At 47.5% G+C, this 15,139-nt stretch overlaps 1 protein-coding gene across 1 annotated transcript in view; it reads right to left on the bottom strand.

Moving 5' to 3' along the window:
- Window positions 1–4,790: 4,790 nt before the first annotated feature.
- nup98 (nucleoporin 98 and 96 precursor) overlaps window positions 4,791–15,139 on the bottom strand; it is a 71,621-nt gene continuing 61,272 nt past the window's right edge. The window contains exon 26 of the mRNA XM_072576640.1: window positions 4,791–9,702. Coding sequence (XP_072432741.1) covers window positions 9,161–9,702 — 542 coding nt within the window. The 3' untranslated portion in view covers window positions 4,791–9,160. The remainder of the gene's footprint in view (window positions 9,703–15,139) is intronic.

Genomic DNA, 15,139 nt, shown 5'->3' with positions numbered 1-15,139 from the left:
GACGGTCAGTGCTGAGGGAGTGCCACACTGTCAGAGGGTCAGTGTTGAGGGAGTGCCACACTGTGGAGGGTCAGTACTGGAGGGCGGCACGGTGGCACAGTGGTTAGCACTGCTGCCTCACAGCGCCAGAGACCCGGGTTCAATTCCCGCCTCAGGCGACTCTCTGTGTGGAGTTTGTACGTTCTCCCTGTGTCTGCGTGGGTTTCCTCCGGGTGCTCCGGTTTCCTCCCACAATCCAAAAATGTGCAGGTCAGGTGAATTGGCCATGGGAAATTGCCCGTAGTGTTAGGTGAAGGGGTAAACGCAGGAGTATGGGTCTTGGTGGTATATGCTTCGGCGGGTCGGTGTGGACTTGTTGGCCCGAAGGGCCTGTTTCCACACTGTAAGTAATCTAATCTGAAGGTTAGGAGAGTTGTGGGTTCTGCAGAGTTTGAGGGGTCAGTGCTGGGAAGCTGTTGATGTGGGACATGGGACATGACGACACCGTGACTGAACTGATCGTGCTCACAGTCTGAGTGTGTCGAAGGATTTCACACCCCACGGTTCCACTGTACAAACAGTGAGTGCTGCTAATGAATATCAACCAGAACAATCTTTAATCTCAAACATTTATTCTTAAATGTGTGGCAACACAGGCACATGGAGAACTGTCAATATTTGCAGAGCTTAACAAGCCACAGACGGTGGATTACAGCGATCGCCCCTTTGACCATGATTATGTTCCCATGGAGATGGGCAGGCCATTAGTTTGTAGGTGCCCCTTGACCTGTGTCTGACCCCGGTATGAATGGACAGTGACATTATCTTACCCCAAACTCATGGTAAATAAGGTGAACTTGAATCTTTCCCAAGATTACCACATTGATCTGGAGCAGGTCTGAAGTGTAGTTGGAGGTGGTGACCCATATTCTGATTTGGGACAGGTGTGCTCTTTCTCCCGTTCTTGGGGCTATACCCCTGAGGTAACGTCAGAGGAACAGTCTTCTGCTCAATACTGCTATTCGTGGCATCTTGCTGTGTACAAATCAGCTGTTCGGCTTCCTACGTTACAACAACAATAATCCTTCGGAAGTAGGTCATTGGGCTGCAAAGAGCTTTGTAATGGCAGGAGATCGTGAAGGGCACTATGCAAATATAATTTCTGTCAGTGACATCGAGTGAGTGATAAACCTCCCAGCTTGGAAGTGGAACATGAAATGAGAGGGTAAGAAATAGGAGCAGGTGGAGGCCATTCAGCCCCTCCAACCTGCTCCAATATTTGACACAAATCTGGCTGATCTTCTCGCTCAATATCCACCCGCTCCCCAACCCACAACCCCATTCTGCTCCTGAAATCTATCCTGGTTGTCCTGAACATAGTCCATGACATTGCAACAGCCAATGAGGGAAGAAACTGATCTCCAACTCAATTCTAAATGATCAGCCCTTTCACCAAAGATCATACCTCTGATCTAGCTATCCCAGATAGAGACCGTTTCTTAGGGTCTACCCTGTTAATCCCTTTGGAATTAAATGTTACAAATTGATCAGCTCCCATCCTCCTAACTCCGAGAGATTATGGTCCCAGTTTACTCCATGTATCCTGCTTGAACCACTCCCCCCCAGGAGCAGGTGTAATGAGTGATCAGTGTGTCCGCTCTAGGCTAATGTGCAATCCCACTGGGGGCCTGGGTAAACGTGGTAAGATGACTTTACTCTTTAATAACCAAAGCTGATGTAATACTTGCCTTCCTAATGACTGTCAATACCGGCACATCAATGTTGTGATGCCCAGTTCCCTCCGAAAGGAAACATTTCCTCCCCTAGTGTAAAACATTCTGCTGGTTTATTTTTCCTCCCCTGCGCCGTTACATTGTTTTGTCAAAGTTCGGCCTCCTTACCAGTTACTCTTCCAGCCACTCTTCCAGCCAATGCTCTACTGCCGGTAAACTGGGATATGTGCGGTATAGGCCTCCTGCCGGTTTCCCACTGCATTATGGGTGGAGATATTTATGGAGCCTCTTCTTCCATAAGTGTTCTTTGTTAATTGTCCACAACTGGATGTGGCAGGGATGTGGGTGCTACTGGCTAAGCTGGCATTTATTGCCCATCCTTAATTGCCCCAGAGGGCAGTTAAGAGTCAACTACATTGCTGGGTGAAAGCAGTGCTTCGGAGAGTCTGACCATCGCCTTGTGAATCAGAAAATAGGAGGTGGTGGCCATTCGTCCCTTCGAGCCATTCCTGGTGATTACAGCTGCTCATGGAAACACACACCATCAGAGAAGGTAGCTCTTTTGATTGTGGATGCTGTGCTCTTCCCAAAGCGAGAGAATGCATTAGAAGGTTCATCAGATTAACTGATGGCTGGGATAGCACAGGACTGGGTCATCAGGGGAGATTGGGTCCATATGCCTTACAGAGAATGACAGCTTAAAGTCTTACAGGATGGATGTAACTGGGATGCTTCAGGATAATGGATAGGCCATTCAACAGGGGGGTGTGCGGGGGTGGGGGGGGCGGGGTAATGAGGAGCAACACCTTCACTCAGATGCTGATGAATCACTGCAATTCTCCCACCTGGAGAGCTGTCATAGCTCAATCATTGAGCAGCTTCAGGACAGAGAGATCCTGAGATTTTTGAAGAAAGTACAGGAAAGTCCTTTTGAGGTAATGGATCAGACTTGATCCAATTGAATTGGAGTGATGGGCTGAATGGTCTACTTTTCCAAATCCCTTAAATTGGAGAGATTTAATAGCACTAAACAAAAAAGCACTTTGGCCCATTGTTCTTGACTGGGGCAAACTCAGTGACCCAAGTGAAACCAGAGGCACGGGGTTCCCAATCCCACAAAGCCAGTGCTCAGAGAGAATTGCACATCCGGGGGTCAGAGATGAAAACATAATCCCAACCCAACATGCTCGGGAGAGATTTCCAATAGGGTCATGTCCTTCTGGGAAGCAGCAAAGGTAATATCTGGGAAAAAACCCTCTGAACCAAACATCTGGGATAGACACAGGGCAGCATAACTGCACCTCAGCACATGTCCCAATTCTCCAGGCAGCTGCCTGCACAGCCAATCACAGAGGGATCTTGTGATGATGATCATTAAGAAGGAACTCCCCAACTACAGGAAGTCACCAATAAACCCCATCTGTCAAATAGCAGACTTTCTAACAGAGTTAGAGATATCAGCACAGAAACAGACCCTTCAGTCAGACTTGTTCATGCTAATCAGATTTCCTAAACTAATCCAGTCCCATTTGCCAGCACTTGGCCCATATCCCTCTAAACCCTTCCTATTTGTATACTTGTTCAAATGCCTTTTAAATGTTGCAATTGTACCAACCTCCACCACATCCTCTGGCAGCTCATTCCATACATGTACCACCCTCTGTGTGAAAAAGTTGCCCCTTTGGTCCCTTTTATATCTTTTCCCTCTCACCCTAAACCTATGCCCTCTAGTTCTAGATTCCCCGACCCCAGGGAAAAGACTTTGCCTATTTACCCTATCCATGCCTTTTTCATTTTATAAACCTCTATAAGGTCACCCCTCAGCCTCCGACACTCCAGGGAAAACAGCCCCAGCCTGTTCAGCCTCTCCCTGTAGCTCAGATCCTCCAACCCTGGCAACATCCTTGTAAATCTTTTCTGAACCCTTTCAAATTTCACAACATCTTTCCGATAGGAAGGAGACGAGAATTGCACACAATATTCCAACAGTGGCCTAACCAATGTCCTGTACAGCCGCAACATGACCTCCCAACTCCTGTACTCACTACTCTGACCAATAAAGGAAAGCATAGCAAACGCCACCTTCACTATCCTATCTACCTGCGACTCCACTTTCAAGGAGCTATGAACCTGCACTCCAAGGTCTCTTTGTTCAGCAACACTCCCTAGGGCCTTACCATTAAGTGTATAAGTCCTGCTAAGATTTGCTGTCCCAAAATGCAGCACCCCACATTTATCTGAATTAAACTCCATTGGCCACTTCTCAGCCCATTGGCCCATCTGATCAAGATCCTGTTGTAATCTGAGGTAACCTTCTTTGGTGTCCACTACACCCCCGATTTTGGTGTCATCTGCAAACTTACTAATTATACCTCATGTTCTCATCCAAATCATTTATGTAAATGACAAAAAGTCGTGGACCCAGCACCGATCCTTGTGGCACTCCACTGGTCACAGGCGTCCAGTCTGAAAAACAACCTTCCACCACCACCCTCTGTCTTCTACCTTTGAGCCAGTTCTGTCTCTAAATGACTAGTTCTCCCTGTATTCCGTGAGATCTAACCTTGCTAACCAGTCTCCCATGGGGAACCTTGTTGAATGCCTTACTGAAGTCCATATAGATCACATCTACTGCTCTGCCCTCATCAATCCTCTTTGTTACTTTAAAAAAAACTTTAAAAAGTTAGCGAGATATGATTTCCCACGCACAAAGCCATGGTGACAACCCCTAATCAGTCCTTCATGAGGGGTCTTTGTTGAACAGTGTTCAGGACAATCCAGCCCTTCTATACTCTATTCTACCTCCGGGGCTCAGTATAAACCTGGTATTTACTTGTGGACAGAGACAGACAATGCAGCTCATCCTTGAAGGGTGTCCTGTCTAAAGACACTAGGACTAATCACAAACTCAGCAAATGGCCAGTCCCAGGCTTGATTTTGAGGATGTGTATTTATTAAATAATGCACTCAACTCTTCCTCAAAACCACTGGACTCCATTATCAAACATTGATCAATGCTCTCCGTGTGAAAGTTTACAACTGCAGCCCCAATTTACCACGCTTTCAAAGACTAAGGGCCCATTATAAAAACCAATCTTTATTTCACTCAATAGGTATTAACCTGGGTCAACCCAGGTCAATCAGGATATCAGAGGTTATGTTTCCTGACTGACAAAGGGACAGCTCAGTTAAATTACAAACTCAAATTCCTTTCATGTTGAAGATTAAAAGGGTGATAATACACAGGCTTTTTTACAAAAAGGACTTGCTGGAGGCAGAAGCAGAGTCCGAACCAAGGGGCAACACCTTTGAAACACAGTCAGGCCAATCACTATGTGAACTAGAGATTTTGTAGATTGTTAATCAAAGGCAAAGAATTGTGGGCAAATGAATAATTTGACAGCAGAAGGGAGAAGCATTGGTACCATGGTAATGCTATGAGTCTATCCCAGTACCACAGCCTAATGTTTGGATAAACATTTCCCTTTGTGGAGGCATGATGGGCTTAGTGGCATTATTCCCGAGTAGCTCTATTCCTGATGAAGGGCTTTTGTCTAAAACGTAGATATTCCTGCTCCTCGGATGCTGCCTGGCCTACTGTGCTTTTCTCGCACCACTCTAATCTAGACTCTTAGTGGCATTATCACTGGACTGTTAACCCAAAGACACAAATAACACTTGAGGACCCAGGTTCGAATCCTGCTACAGCAGATGGTGGAATTTGAATTCAATAAATCTCTGAAATTAAGAATATAATGATAAACGTGAATCCATTGCTGACTGGTGAACAACCCACCTGGGTCCCTGATGCCCTTTAGGGAAGCCTACATGCGACTCCAGCAACGTGGTCAATTCTTAACTGCCCTCTGGGCAATTAGGGATAGGCAGTAAATGCTGTTGAACCAGTGACACCCACATCCCATGAATGAATGAAGGAAGATGATGGGTTCTGACCCCACCATGGTAGATGCTGAATTTGACAATAAAAAGAGCGTCAATGTAACAACTGTAGACAAAAGTCCACCTGGTTTGCTAATGCCCTTTAATGAAGGGTTTACCTGATCTGCCCTACCCGGGACTCCAAACCCACAGCAATGTGGGTAACACTTCACTGCCCTCTCTCAGTAATAAATGCTGACCTGCTCAGTGATGCCAAATCCCAACCATATTTTTCAGTTTTGACAGATAAATGCTGGCCATACTCCATACAAAGAAACAGGGACACAATTCCAACCTTCACTCAAATTTGCACATTTATTAAAAAATACTGCGCTTCCCCCACTCCTACAGAAAATGTTTAAAAAGAATACTCAATCTATGAGAATTTACTTTATTTTCAATTTGTTTTAATATTAAAAAATTTCAATGCAAATTATATCACATGACACACACACACACACACTCCCACCAACAGACCAAAACCAAAAACAGATGCAGAAAGAGCGATGACCCCTCTTTTGGAATAGGATAACAAAAGGCTGAACCCAGAAATCACTGTACAGAGAGAAACGACCTGGGGACATTTTGATTTCTTGCACTCTGCCAGCTGAAGAATATACATTCACACATACACACAGACCTCACGTGAGATCAAAGGAAACAACATTCGATTGCTTACACACTGTCGCTTGTATCACCAGTCTGAAGCTGTCCTTGCCTCAAGTATCGTTATATCTGTGGTGTAAAATATCACCAGCAGGTATCCCAACAGTTACACTAGAGATTACTGGAGACCTGATCTCTTACTCTCACTCCCTTTCCCTCTTCCTCAAACCAAGTTAGTCTTGGAGAGCTGGACAGTAATAGGGGTAGTGGAAAAACCCTTTGGGTTATCAGCAAACCCCACCCCCACCCCAGTGTCACACCGGCCAAGTCTCAACAAGGAGAAACCTCAGTTCACAGCGTGGGGTGGGGAAGAATGTTTCTGAAGGAAATCAGAAGTAAATAACATTGCTACCACCCCCCGCCCCAACCCCCCCCCCCCAATGATAATCTTCTCAAAGTCAAGTAGTAAACTTCCACGATTTTGCCTATTTAGCCCATGGCTTTGCCAGTTAATGCAGTGCTGCTGTTACTGAGCCCATGCTGTCTCTCTCAGATTCATTTATGGAGTCATTCTGTCTTCAGGCAACATCTTCCTCGAAAACACAAAAGCACACGTCCCTGAAAGTCAGTGTCACTGTTGCTCTGGGTGGGGCTGGTTGCGTTGGTGTTTACAATCAGGTCTCGGGACTTAGGAACAGGAAGAAAAACAGAGAAATTCATTCCTGCTGGAAACCTTCCGAAGTTCCTCAGGGCTCACTCGACACATGTTTGAGGGGAATGTTCCAACAATTGTTGCAGTAACCAGAGTATCAGGAATACCACAAAGCACAGCTGAAATCAATCCAGGCCTTTCTGAGGGATGGGGAAAACAACGTGGGGGAAAGAGGGAAAGTGTGTTGAAAGTTGTAACTCAAAACAAGCAAATCCAAGCAGTTTCTCGGATGCTTTGCCACTAAACAGAATCTCAAAAGCACCAGTTTCCCGGTCCATTGGGGACCAGCTACCACTAGAGGGGTACAGTTACTGAACTGCTGGACAGCCCACAGACTCACCTAGGGTCGAGATGCTACGTACCACAGAGGGACCACCCTCCAACACGTGCCCAATATACTTCTAACTTTTAGATTTGTATTTAATACACTTTCTTCATTTAATATTGTGATGTTTGGGCAATGTTGGTGGTTATAGTATGGAATGAGCAGGCTGCTACCCCCACGACACTACTCCATCCCAGGGCCCACATGAGCTGAACTTGCCCAGTGAAGAGGGAGGCACAGTGGGGACCAAACTGAACTCACCAGGCAGTATCAGGTGCTGAAACGCAGCTGGTTCCCATCTCCACATCCCTGCCCCAGGGTTACTAGGGGCCCACTCCATTGTCATCGTTGTGCTTTATGATAGTGACCCCCGGGCTGCAAAGTCATTAGAACGCAGCAGGAGAGAGATAAATGGGTACAGGGAAAAAAAAAACTGGACTCCCCTCGGTGACCTTTTAGTTACCTACAATTCCATTCTTATAAAAGAGATTTAATTAGTTGCATTTGTAAACACAGGCCATGGTTATACTTGGACAGTCTCCCTGCGGTAATGGACAGCTGTGGGTTCGAGAGAGAGCCTCTCTTTCAGACCTGTTACACCAATATTACAGGTGATTACACAAACATTATTCAAGTTTGATGTATTTAACACACTCAACAACAGGATCATTCAAACCCAAAGACCTTCCTCAGAAAACGGTGTGTGCGTTAGCTGGGCCAAGCCCTCCAACTCTGTATGAACGTGCCTACCACCTGAGGTTTTATGATGGATCAATGGGGGCAGGGGGTTGAACACCTACAGCTCAGACTGGATCTGGGATAAAGCTGAGCTCCAACCTGCATTCTCCCCCTGCAGAGGAGTGTGTAGAGGAACATAAACACTGACCCCTTACAGACTCGCTTCGACACTAACTAGATGATTAATTTCTCTGTCTGGATGGTGGGCAAGGTGGGACGATGATCAGAAAATCAGAGCCCAGAGACATACCAACAGAATATTTAAAGCCCACAGACCTTCATATCCCACTGCAGAGAGACTGGTTGCAGCAACCAGAGTATCAGGGATACCACAAAGCAATCAGGCCTTTCTGAGGGATGGGGAAAACAACGTGGGGGAAAGAGGGAAAGTGTGTTGAAAGTTGTAACTCAAAACAAGCAAATCCAAGCCATTTCTCGGATGCTTTGCCACTAAACTGAATCTCAAAAGCACCAGTTTCCCGGTCCATTGGGGACCAGCTACCACTAGAGGGGTACAGTTACTGAACTGCTGGACAGCCCACAGACTCACCTAGGGTCGAGATGCTACGTACCACAGAGGGACCACCCTCCAACACGTGCCCAATATTCTTCTAACTTTTAGACTGTGCAGCAGGGCAAAATGCAACTCGCAAAGAACAATGGTTATTGTGTTCAATCCCTCAAAACAGTTGCACATTTAACTAGATGGCTTTAAGCAAAATCAGTGCCCAATATCAACAAGTGTTTCTCTGTTATTTGGGGTGGGTTGGGGCAGGGGGGAGAGAGAGAGAGAAAGGGAGTCACTGCTGATCTTTTATCAACATTGCATGTCCACTTAATTACTTAACAGAGAAGTATTAAAATAGAAAGAAAAGCCATAACATCCCACCAACATGCGAGTCTCGTGGCCCCTTGTAACTTTGTTCTACGGGACACAATCCGTGTTTGGGAAACTGCCTCTCCAGGTTTTCGCAAAGGTCTCGAAACGATTCCTCTGTATAACAGTGGCTAGTGAAGAATCGGAGTCTCACGGCAGCATTTGTCGGAGGAACTTGAGCTCAAAAGGGACAGGTGCACTGGCGCCAAACGCATTGAACGGTTCCCTCACCCTGTCCACAGGGTAGGAGGTTAAGGGCCAATAACCAGCTCCCGTAGGTAGCTCTGAGTCAGGCTGCGCAGTTCCTCCAGGGCATAGTCTTCAGGCATAGGCAGCTTGCGGATGTAAGGGGCGAGCAGGCGGAGGGGAACGTGCTGGAGACTCGGGGCTCTGTCCCCAGGTGACTCTGCACTGTGCTGGAGCCCGAGCACAGTGCGCAGCATGTTGGCTATCTGTTTAGCCATGTCTGGCAGAGATTGGGGAGGGGGGGGGGGAACAAAAAAAAAAGAGAAAAATCGGTCAGAAACAACTTTTAAAAGCAGCTTCACCCCATTCAAAACCACCTCCTCCCTCAGCCTCACTAGGGCCAGGCAATTCTCATTTTCATTTGAAAATTGATATTCAGAAAAGATGTAACAGGCTGGAATTCTTACCCCAGAGAAAGCAGAGGGAGTGGGGCAGACTGAAATCCTAAAGCTAATACAAAGCTTTATGAGAGTAGACAATAGAAGAGATGTCTCCATTTGAGAGGTGGTGACAGAACAGAATGAAGGATATACGATATAAGCGAATCAGAAATAAAACCAATTCAGGAGAAATCTCTTCACTCCGTGATCTGAACCTGAAACAGGTGGGAGGGTGAGCTGTGAGGAGGATGCAGAGATGTTACAGCACGGTTTGGATTAGTTCAGTGAGTGGGTAAATGCATGGCAGATGAAGTATAATGTGGATAAATGCAAAGTCTGGGAACAAAAATAGGAAGGCTGATTATTTGAATGGCAACAGATTGTGAAAAGGGGGAGGTGTAATGAGATGTGTGGCTTTGTACATTAGTTGCTGAGGGTAAGTGTGCAGGTACAGCAGACTGTGAATGATGCAAAAAGGTACACTGTCTATCATAGTCAGACAATTCAAGTGCAGGAGCAGGGATGTCTTGCTGCAATTGTACAGGGCCTTGGTGAGACCACACCTGGAAGACTGTGGGGGGTTTTGGTCTCCTTATCGGAGGATGGATGTTGTGGCTATGGAGGGAGTGCAATGACAATTTACCAGACAGATTCTGGGATGGCAGGACTGACTTACTGAGGACAGACTGGATCAGTTAGGACTATACGCACCGGAGAGTTTCGAAGATTGAAGGGGGACCTTATAGAAGGTTATAAAATTCGAACAGGTAAGCATGTTCCTGATAACCTGGGGTCCAGAGCCAGGCACTGAAGGATGCAGGGTAGACTACTTCAGACTGAGAGAAGGGGAAATGTCTTCTGCTGGAGAGTGGGGAGCCTGGGGAATTCTCTGCCACAGAACGCAATTGAAGCCAAAGCATTAAATGCTTTCGAGGAGGAATCAGAAGTGTACATGTTTCAGTTAGAGAAGTATAAAAGGCAAGAGCTTAGAGCTTTGGATAGTACTTGGAACTTTGACATTATTGTGATTACAGAGACTTGGCTGAAAAAGGGACAGGACTGGCAGCTGGATGTCCCAGGATTGAGATATTTCAGGTGTATGAGAAAGGGGGGTAAAGGGGTGGGGGAATTGGATTATTGGTAAAGGAGTATCTCACAGCTGTACTCAGGGAGGATCCATCAGGGGATTCCGGCAGCGAGGCAATCTGGGTCGGACCCAGGAATAGGAAAGGTGAAATCCCAATGTTGGGGGTACACTCCGGGCCCCCTGACAGCCAGCAGGAGATAGAGGAGAGAAGACGTAGAGAGATCTTGGCAAGATGTAAAACAGCAGGGTTGTTGTGGTGGGTGATTTGAACTTCCTCTACCCTGACTGGAACTCCCTGTGAGCTCGGGGCTTGGATGGGGCAGTATTTCTAAGGGCCATTCAGGAGGGTTTCTTGACACAGTACGGAAACAATCCAACCAGGAAAGGGATTATACTGGATCTGGTTTTGGGAAATGAGCCTGGCCAGATGAGTGAAGTTTCAGTGGGGGAGTATTTCAGGAGTAGTGACCATCATACGGAGAGTTTTAAATCCTGGTGGATAGGGATAACAGCAGTGCTCGGGTGGTGGTTAACTTGGAGAAGGGTGAACTGCAACAATATTAGGCAGGAACTGGAGAGTATGGATTGGAGGCAGCTGTTTGAGGGTAAATCCACATCAGACACGCGGGAGTATTTCAGACAGGAGTAGATCAGAATTCAGGAATTGCTGGAGGATGATCTCAGGAAAAGACATGTCGAGTTTCTAAGCCAAGTTGCTGTTAAAAAGGAAAAGGTTTTGTGCATCTTAAAAAGTATTAAGATAGATAATTCCCTGGGTCCCTGGATCTATCCCAGAATATTAAGGGAGGATAGGGAATGAATTGCTGGAGCATTGACAGATATCTGCACCCTCTGTGGCATTGGTGAGGTCCTAGGGGACTGGAGCTATGCCAAGGTCGCCCCATTGTTTAAAGAACGGTAGCAAGGAGAATCCAGGAAATTACAGGCCTGAGAGCCTCAGCGTTTGGGAAATTATTGAAAAAGATTGGCTGGGACAAGATTGTTACACATTTAGAAGCAAATGGACTGATTAGCGATAGGCAGCATGGTTTGTGCAGAGGAAGTCATGCCTCACCAACATGATTGAGTGTTTTTGAGGTGACGAAGACGATTGAGGAAAACATGGTTGACGCTATCTACATGGACTTCAGAAAAGCCTTTGACAAGGTCCTTTGTGGCAGACTGGTACAAAAGGTGCAGTCACATGGTATCAGGCAACATAGATACAGAACTGGCTTAGTCATAGGAGACAGGGGATAGCGGTGGAAGGATGCTTTTCAGAATGGATGGTTGAGACTAATGGTGTTCCACAGGGATTAGTGCTGCTCGTGACCTAAATAACGATTTGGAGGAAAACATAGCTGGTCTAATTAGTAAGTTTGCAGATGATACAAAGATTGGAGTTATGGATAGTGAGAAGGGTTGTCAGAGGATACAGCAGGATATAGATCAGTTGGAGGCAAGGACAGAAAAATGGCAGCTGGAGTTTAATCTGAACAAATCTGAAGTGATGCAGTTTGGAAGGTCAAGTACAGATGGGAATTATACAGTGAATGGCAGAACCTTTAGAAGTACTGATATACAGAGGGATCTGGGTCCACAATGAAGGGAGATAGGGTAGTAAGAAAGGTAGGTTGGCCCAAACTGGGTTTGTTTTCACTGGAACACAGGAGGTTGAGGGGCAACCTGATAGAAATTGTACGATTGTGAATGGCACGGATAGAGTGGGAATTACGAGGCTTTTTCCCCCAGGGTGGAGGGGTCAGTTACTAGAGGACATAGGTGTGTGTGCACTTGTGTGCGGTGGGCGGGGGGGGAACCTTTGAAAGAGATGGGCAAGGCAGGATTTTCCACAGAGTGGCAAGTGCCTGGAATGTGCTGCCCGAGATGGTGGTGGAAGCAGACAGAACATCAGCATTCAGGAAACAGGAAGGGGATAGAGGGATAAGGATCCTGTAAGTGAAGCCAGTTTTAGTGTGGAAGGGCAAAATGTGGCAGCTTGGAGGGCCAACAGGGTCTGTTCCTGTGCTGTATTGTCCTCTGTTCTAGATATAGTTATCAGGGTGAAATGAATTAAAAGGAGAGGAAGCAGGAACAGGGCACGCAGTTAGATGATCAGCCATGATCAGACTGAAAGGGGTAGCAGGCTCAAAAGGGTTGAATGACCTACTCCTGCTTTCTATATTTCTAATTTATTCTCGCAGGGAAAAAGTACAACAAAGCTCATCGTGAGAGCAAAGGGATCTGCTCTGTCTGGAGGATGAACACCCCCCCCACCCCCACCCCCTCCCCTCCCCCCCCCCCACCCCCTCCCCCCCCCCCTCCCCCACACACACAATATCTCAGCAAAGGGATCTGCTCTGTCTGGAGGATGAACACCCCCCCCACCCCCCCCCCTACCCCCCCCCACCCCCCCCCTCCCCCCCCCCTCCCCCCCACACACACAATATCTCAGCAAAGGGATCTGCTCTGTCTGGAGGATGAACACCCCCCTACCCCCCCCCACCCCCCCCCCACCCCCCCCTCCCCTCCCCCCACCCCCTCCCCCCACCCCCTCCCCCCCACCCCCCCACACACACAATATCTCAGCAAAGGGATCTGCTCTGTCTGGAGGATGAACACCCCCCCCTCCCCCCCCCCACCCCCCCCTACCACCCCCCCCTACCACCCCCCCCCACCCCCCCCTACCACCCCCCACCCCCCCCTACCACCCCCCCCTACCACCCCCCCCTACCACCCCCCACCCCCCCCCTCCCCCCCCCCCCCCCACCCCCTCCCCCTCCCCCCCCCCCCCCCCCCACCCCCTCCCCCTCCCCCACCCCGCCTCCCACCCCCCTCCCCCCCACCCCCTCCCCCCACCCCCTCCCCTCCCCCCACACACACAATATCTCAGCAAAGGGATCTGCTCTGTCTGGAGGATGAACACTTCCCCCTCCCCCCCCCACCACACACACAATATCTCAGCTACTGCTCTCAAATGCAGACGGCTGTAAGATGGGCATGAGGTTTGTTACAGAGCTGGTGGCACTGGTGCAGGATTGACTGGAAAAGACAGTAAGTATACAGCGTTACTTCACAGGGATTTGACAGGGAATGGCAGATTGCTGAGAAACAGACAAGTGCCATTGGAAGCTCAAAGAACAGCTCGTGCTCTGTCCAACACAGATAGTGAAAGCCAGTGCCCAAGTGCAGGCTGCCACACTAACAGAGGGAACGGAGAAGATCGAGAGCGCAGTGAGGCTGGGCTCCCAGTGAGGTCAGTGACTGCTCGTCTTCACTCCCTATCTCATTTACTCCAGTCAAAGTGTCTCACTCGTACATCAGGAAAAATACTTGATAAACTGGATGATTCAGCAGGTTAATCAGATACATTAAGATGTCACGGCTACACAGACCTGGTTTGTGTTTCCTCAGGTAAAGACAGAGGAAGGGGACTCCTGTGCGAGAGGTTCAAATTGTTTATTGGTTAAGCAGAGAGACTGTTTCCTCTGGAGCTGGGAGTAGGGTGTGCTTAGGATGATGTCAGGAAGCATTTCACATAGGGAATGGGAACTTGGAAAATCTTCACACTGACATCAAAAAAGGCTGTGGACTCTGGATTAATTAATACACACATGTAGATTGATTTAACGTATAAATGACTAGACAAACAAACTAAATGTAGACTTTCACTGGATAAGGCATGACTGTGATGTGGTTTGTTTAGACTTTCAGATGGTCTTTGACAAAGGTTTACAAGAACAAACCCTGGAATGAAGGGCCTGTGAAGTGAGGAGCAGCTGAGGACGCTGGGTCTGTCCTGGATGGAGTTCAGAGGGAGGAGAGGCGATCTCATTGAAACTTACAGAATATCCAGGGAGAGCCCTGGATAAACTGGACGTGGAGAAGGTGTTTCCATTAGGAGCAGACTAGGACCAGAAGGCACAGCCTCAGACTGAAGGACAACCCTTTAGAACTGAAATGAGGAGGAATTTCTTCAGCCAAAGGGTGGGGAAAAAGTGGAAATAATTGCCACAAGAGAGCTGTGGGGGCAAAGTCATTGAGTGTATTTAAGACAGAGCTAGAGAGGTTCCTGATTAGTAATTGGATCAAGGGTTTCAGGAACAAGACAAGAGAATATGGTGGAGAAACATATCAGCCATGATTGAATGACAGAGCAGACTCAATAGGGTGAATGGCCTCATTCTGCTCTTGTATTTTATTGTCTTATGATCCACATAAGAGACTGATGGGTCAAAGTGAAGTGCAAGGAATTGGGGCTAGAGTATTCAGATGGATAGAAGACGGTTTGTCAGACAGGAAGCAAAGAGGAGGAGTAAACAGGTTTTTCTCTGAATGGCAGGCAGTGACTCGAGGGGCTCTGCACGGATCAGTACCAGGACCTCAGCTAGTCTCAAAACGCTAGTGAGTTAGATGAGGGAATTAAATGTAATGTCTCAAAATCTGTAGATAACACTAAGAAGGGTGGGCTATGAGGAGGATGCAGAGATGTTGCAATGTGATCTGGACAGCTTTAC

The sequence above is a fragment of the Chiloscyllium punctatum genome, chromosome 9, assembly GCF_047496795.1.
Source record: "Chiloscyllium punctatum isolate Juve2018m chromosome 9, sChiPun1.3, whole genome shotgun sequence".
NCBI classification, from domain to species: Eukaryota; Metazoa; Chordata; class Chondrichthyes; order Orectolobiformes; family Hemiscylliidae; genus Chiloscyllium; species Chiloscyllium punctatum.
This window is presented reverse-complemented; position numbering and strand designations above follow the sequence as displayed.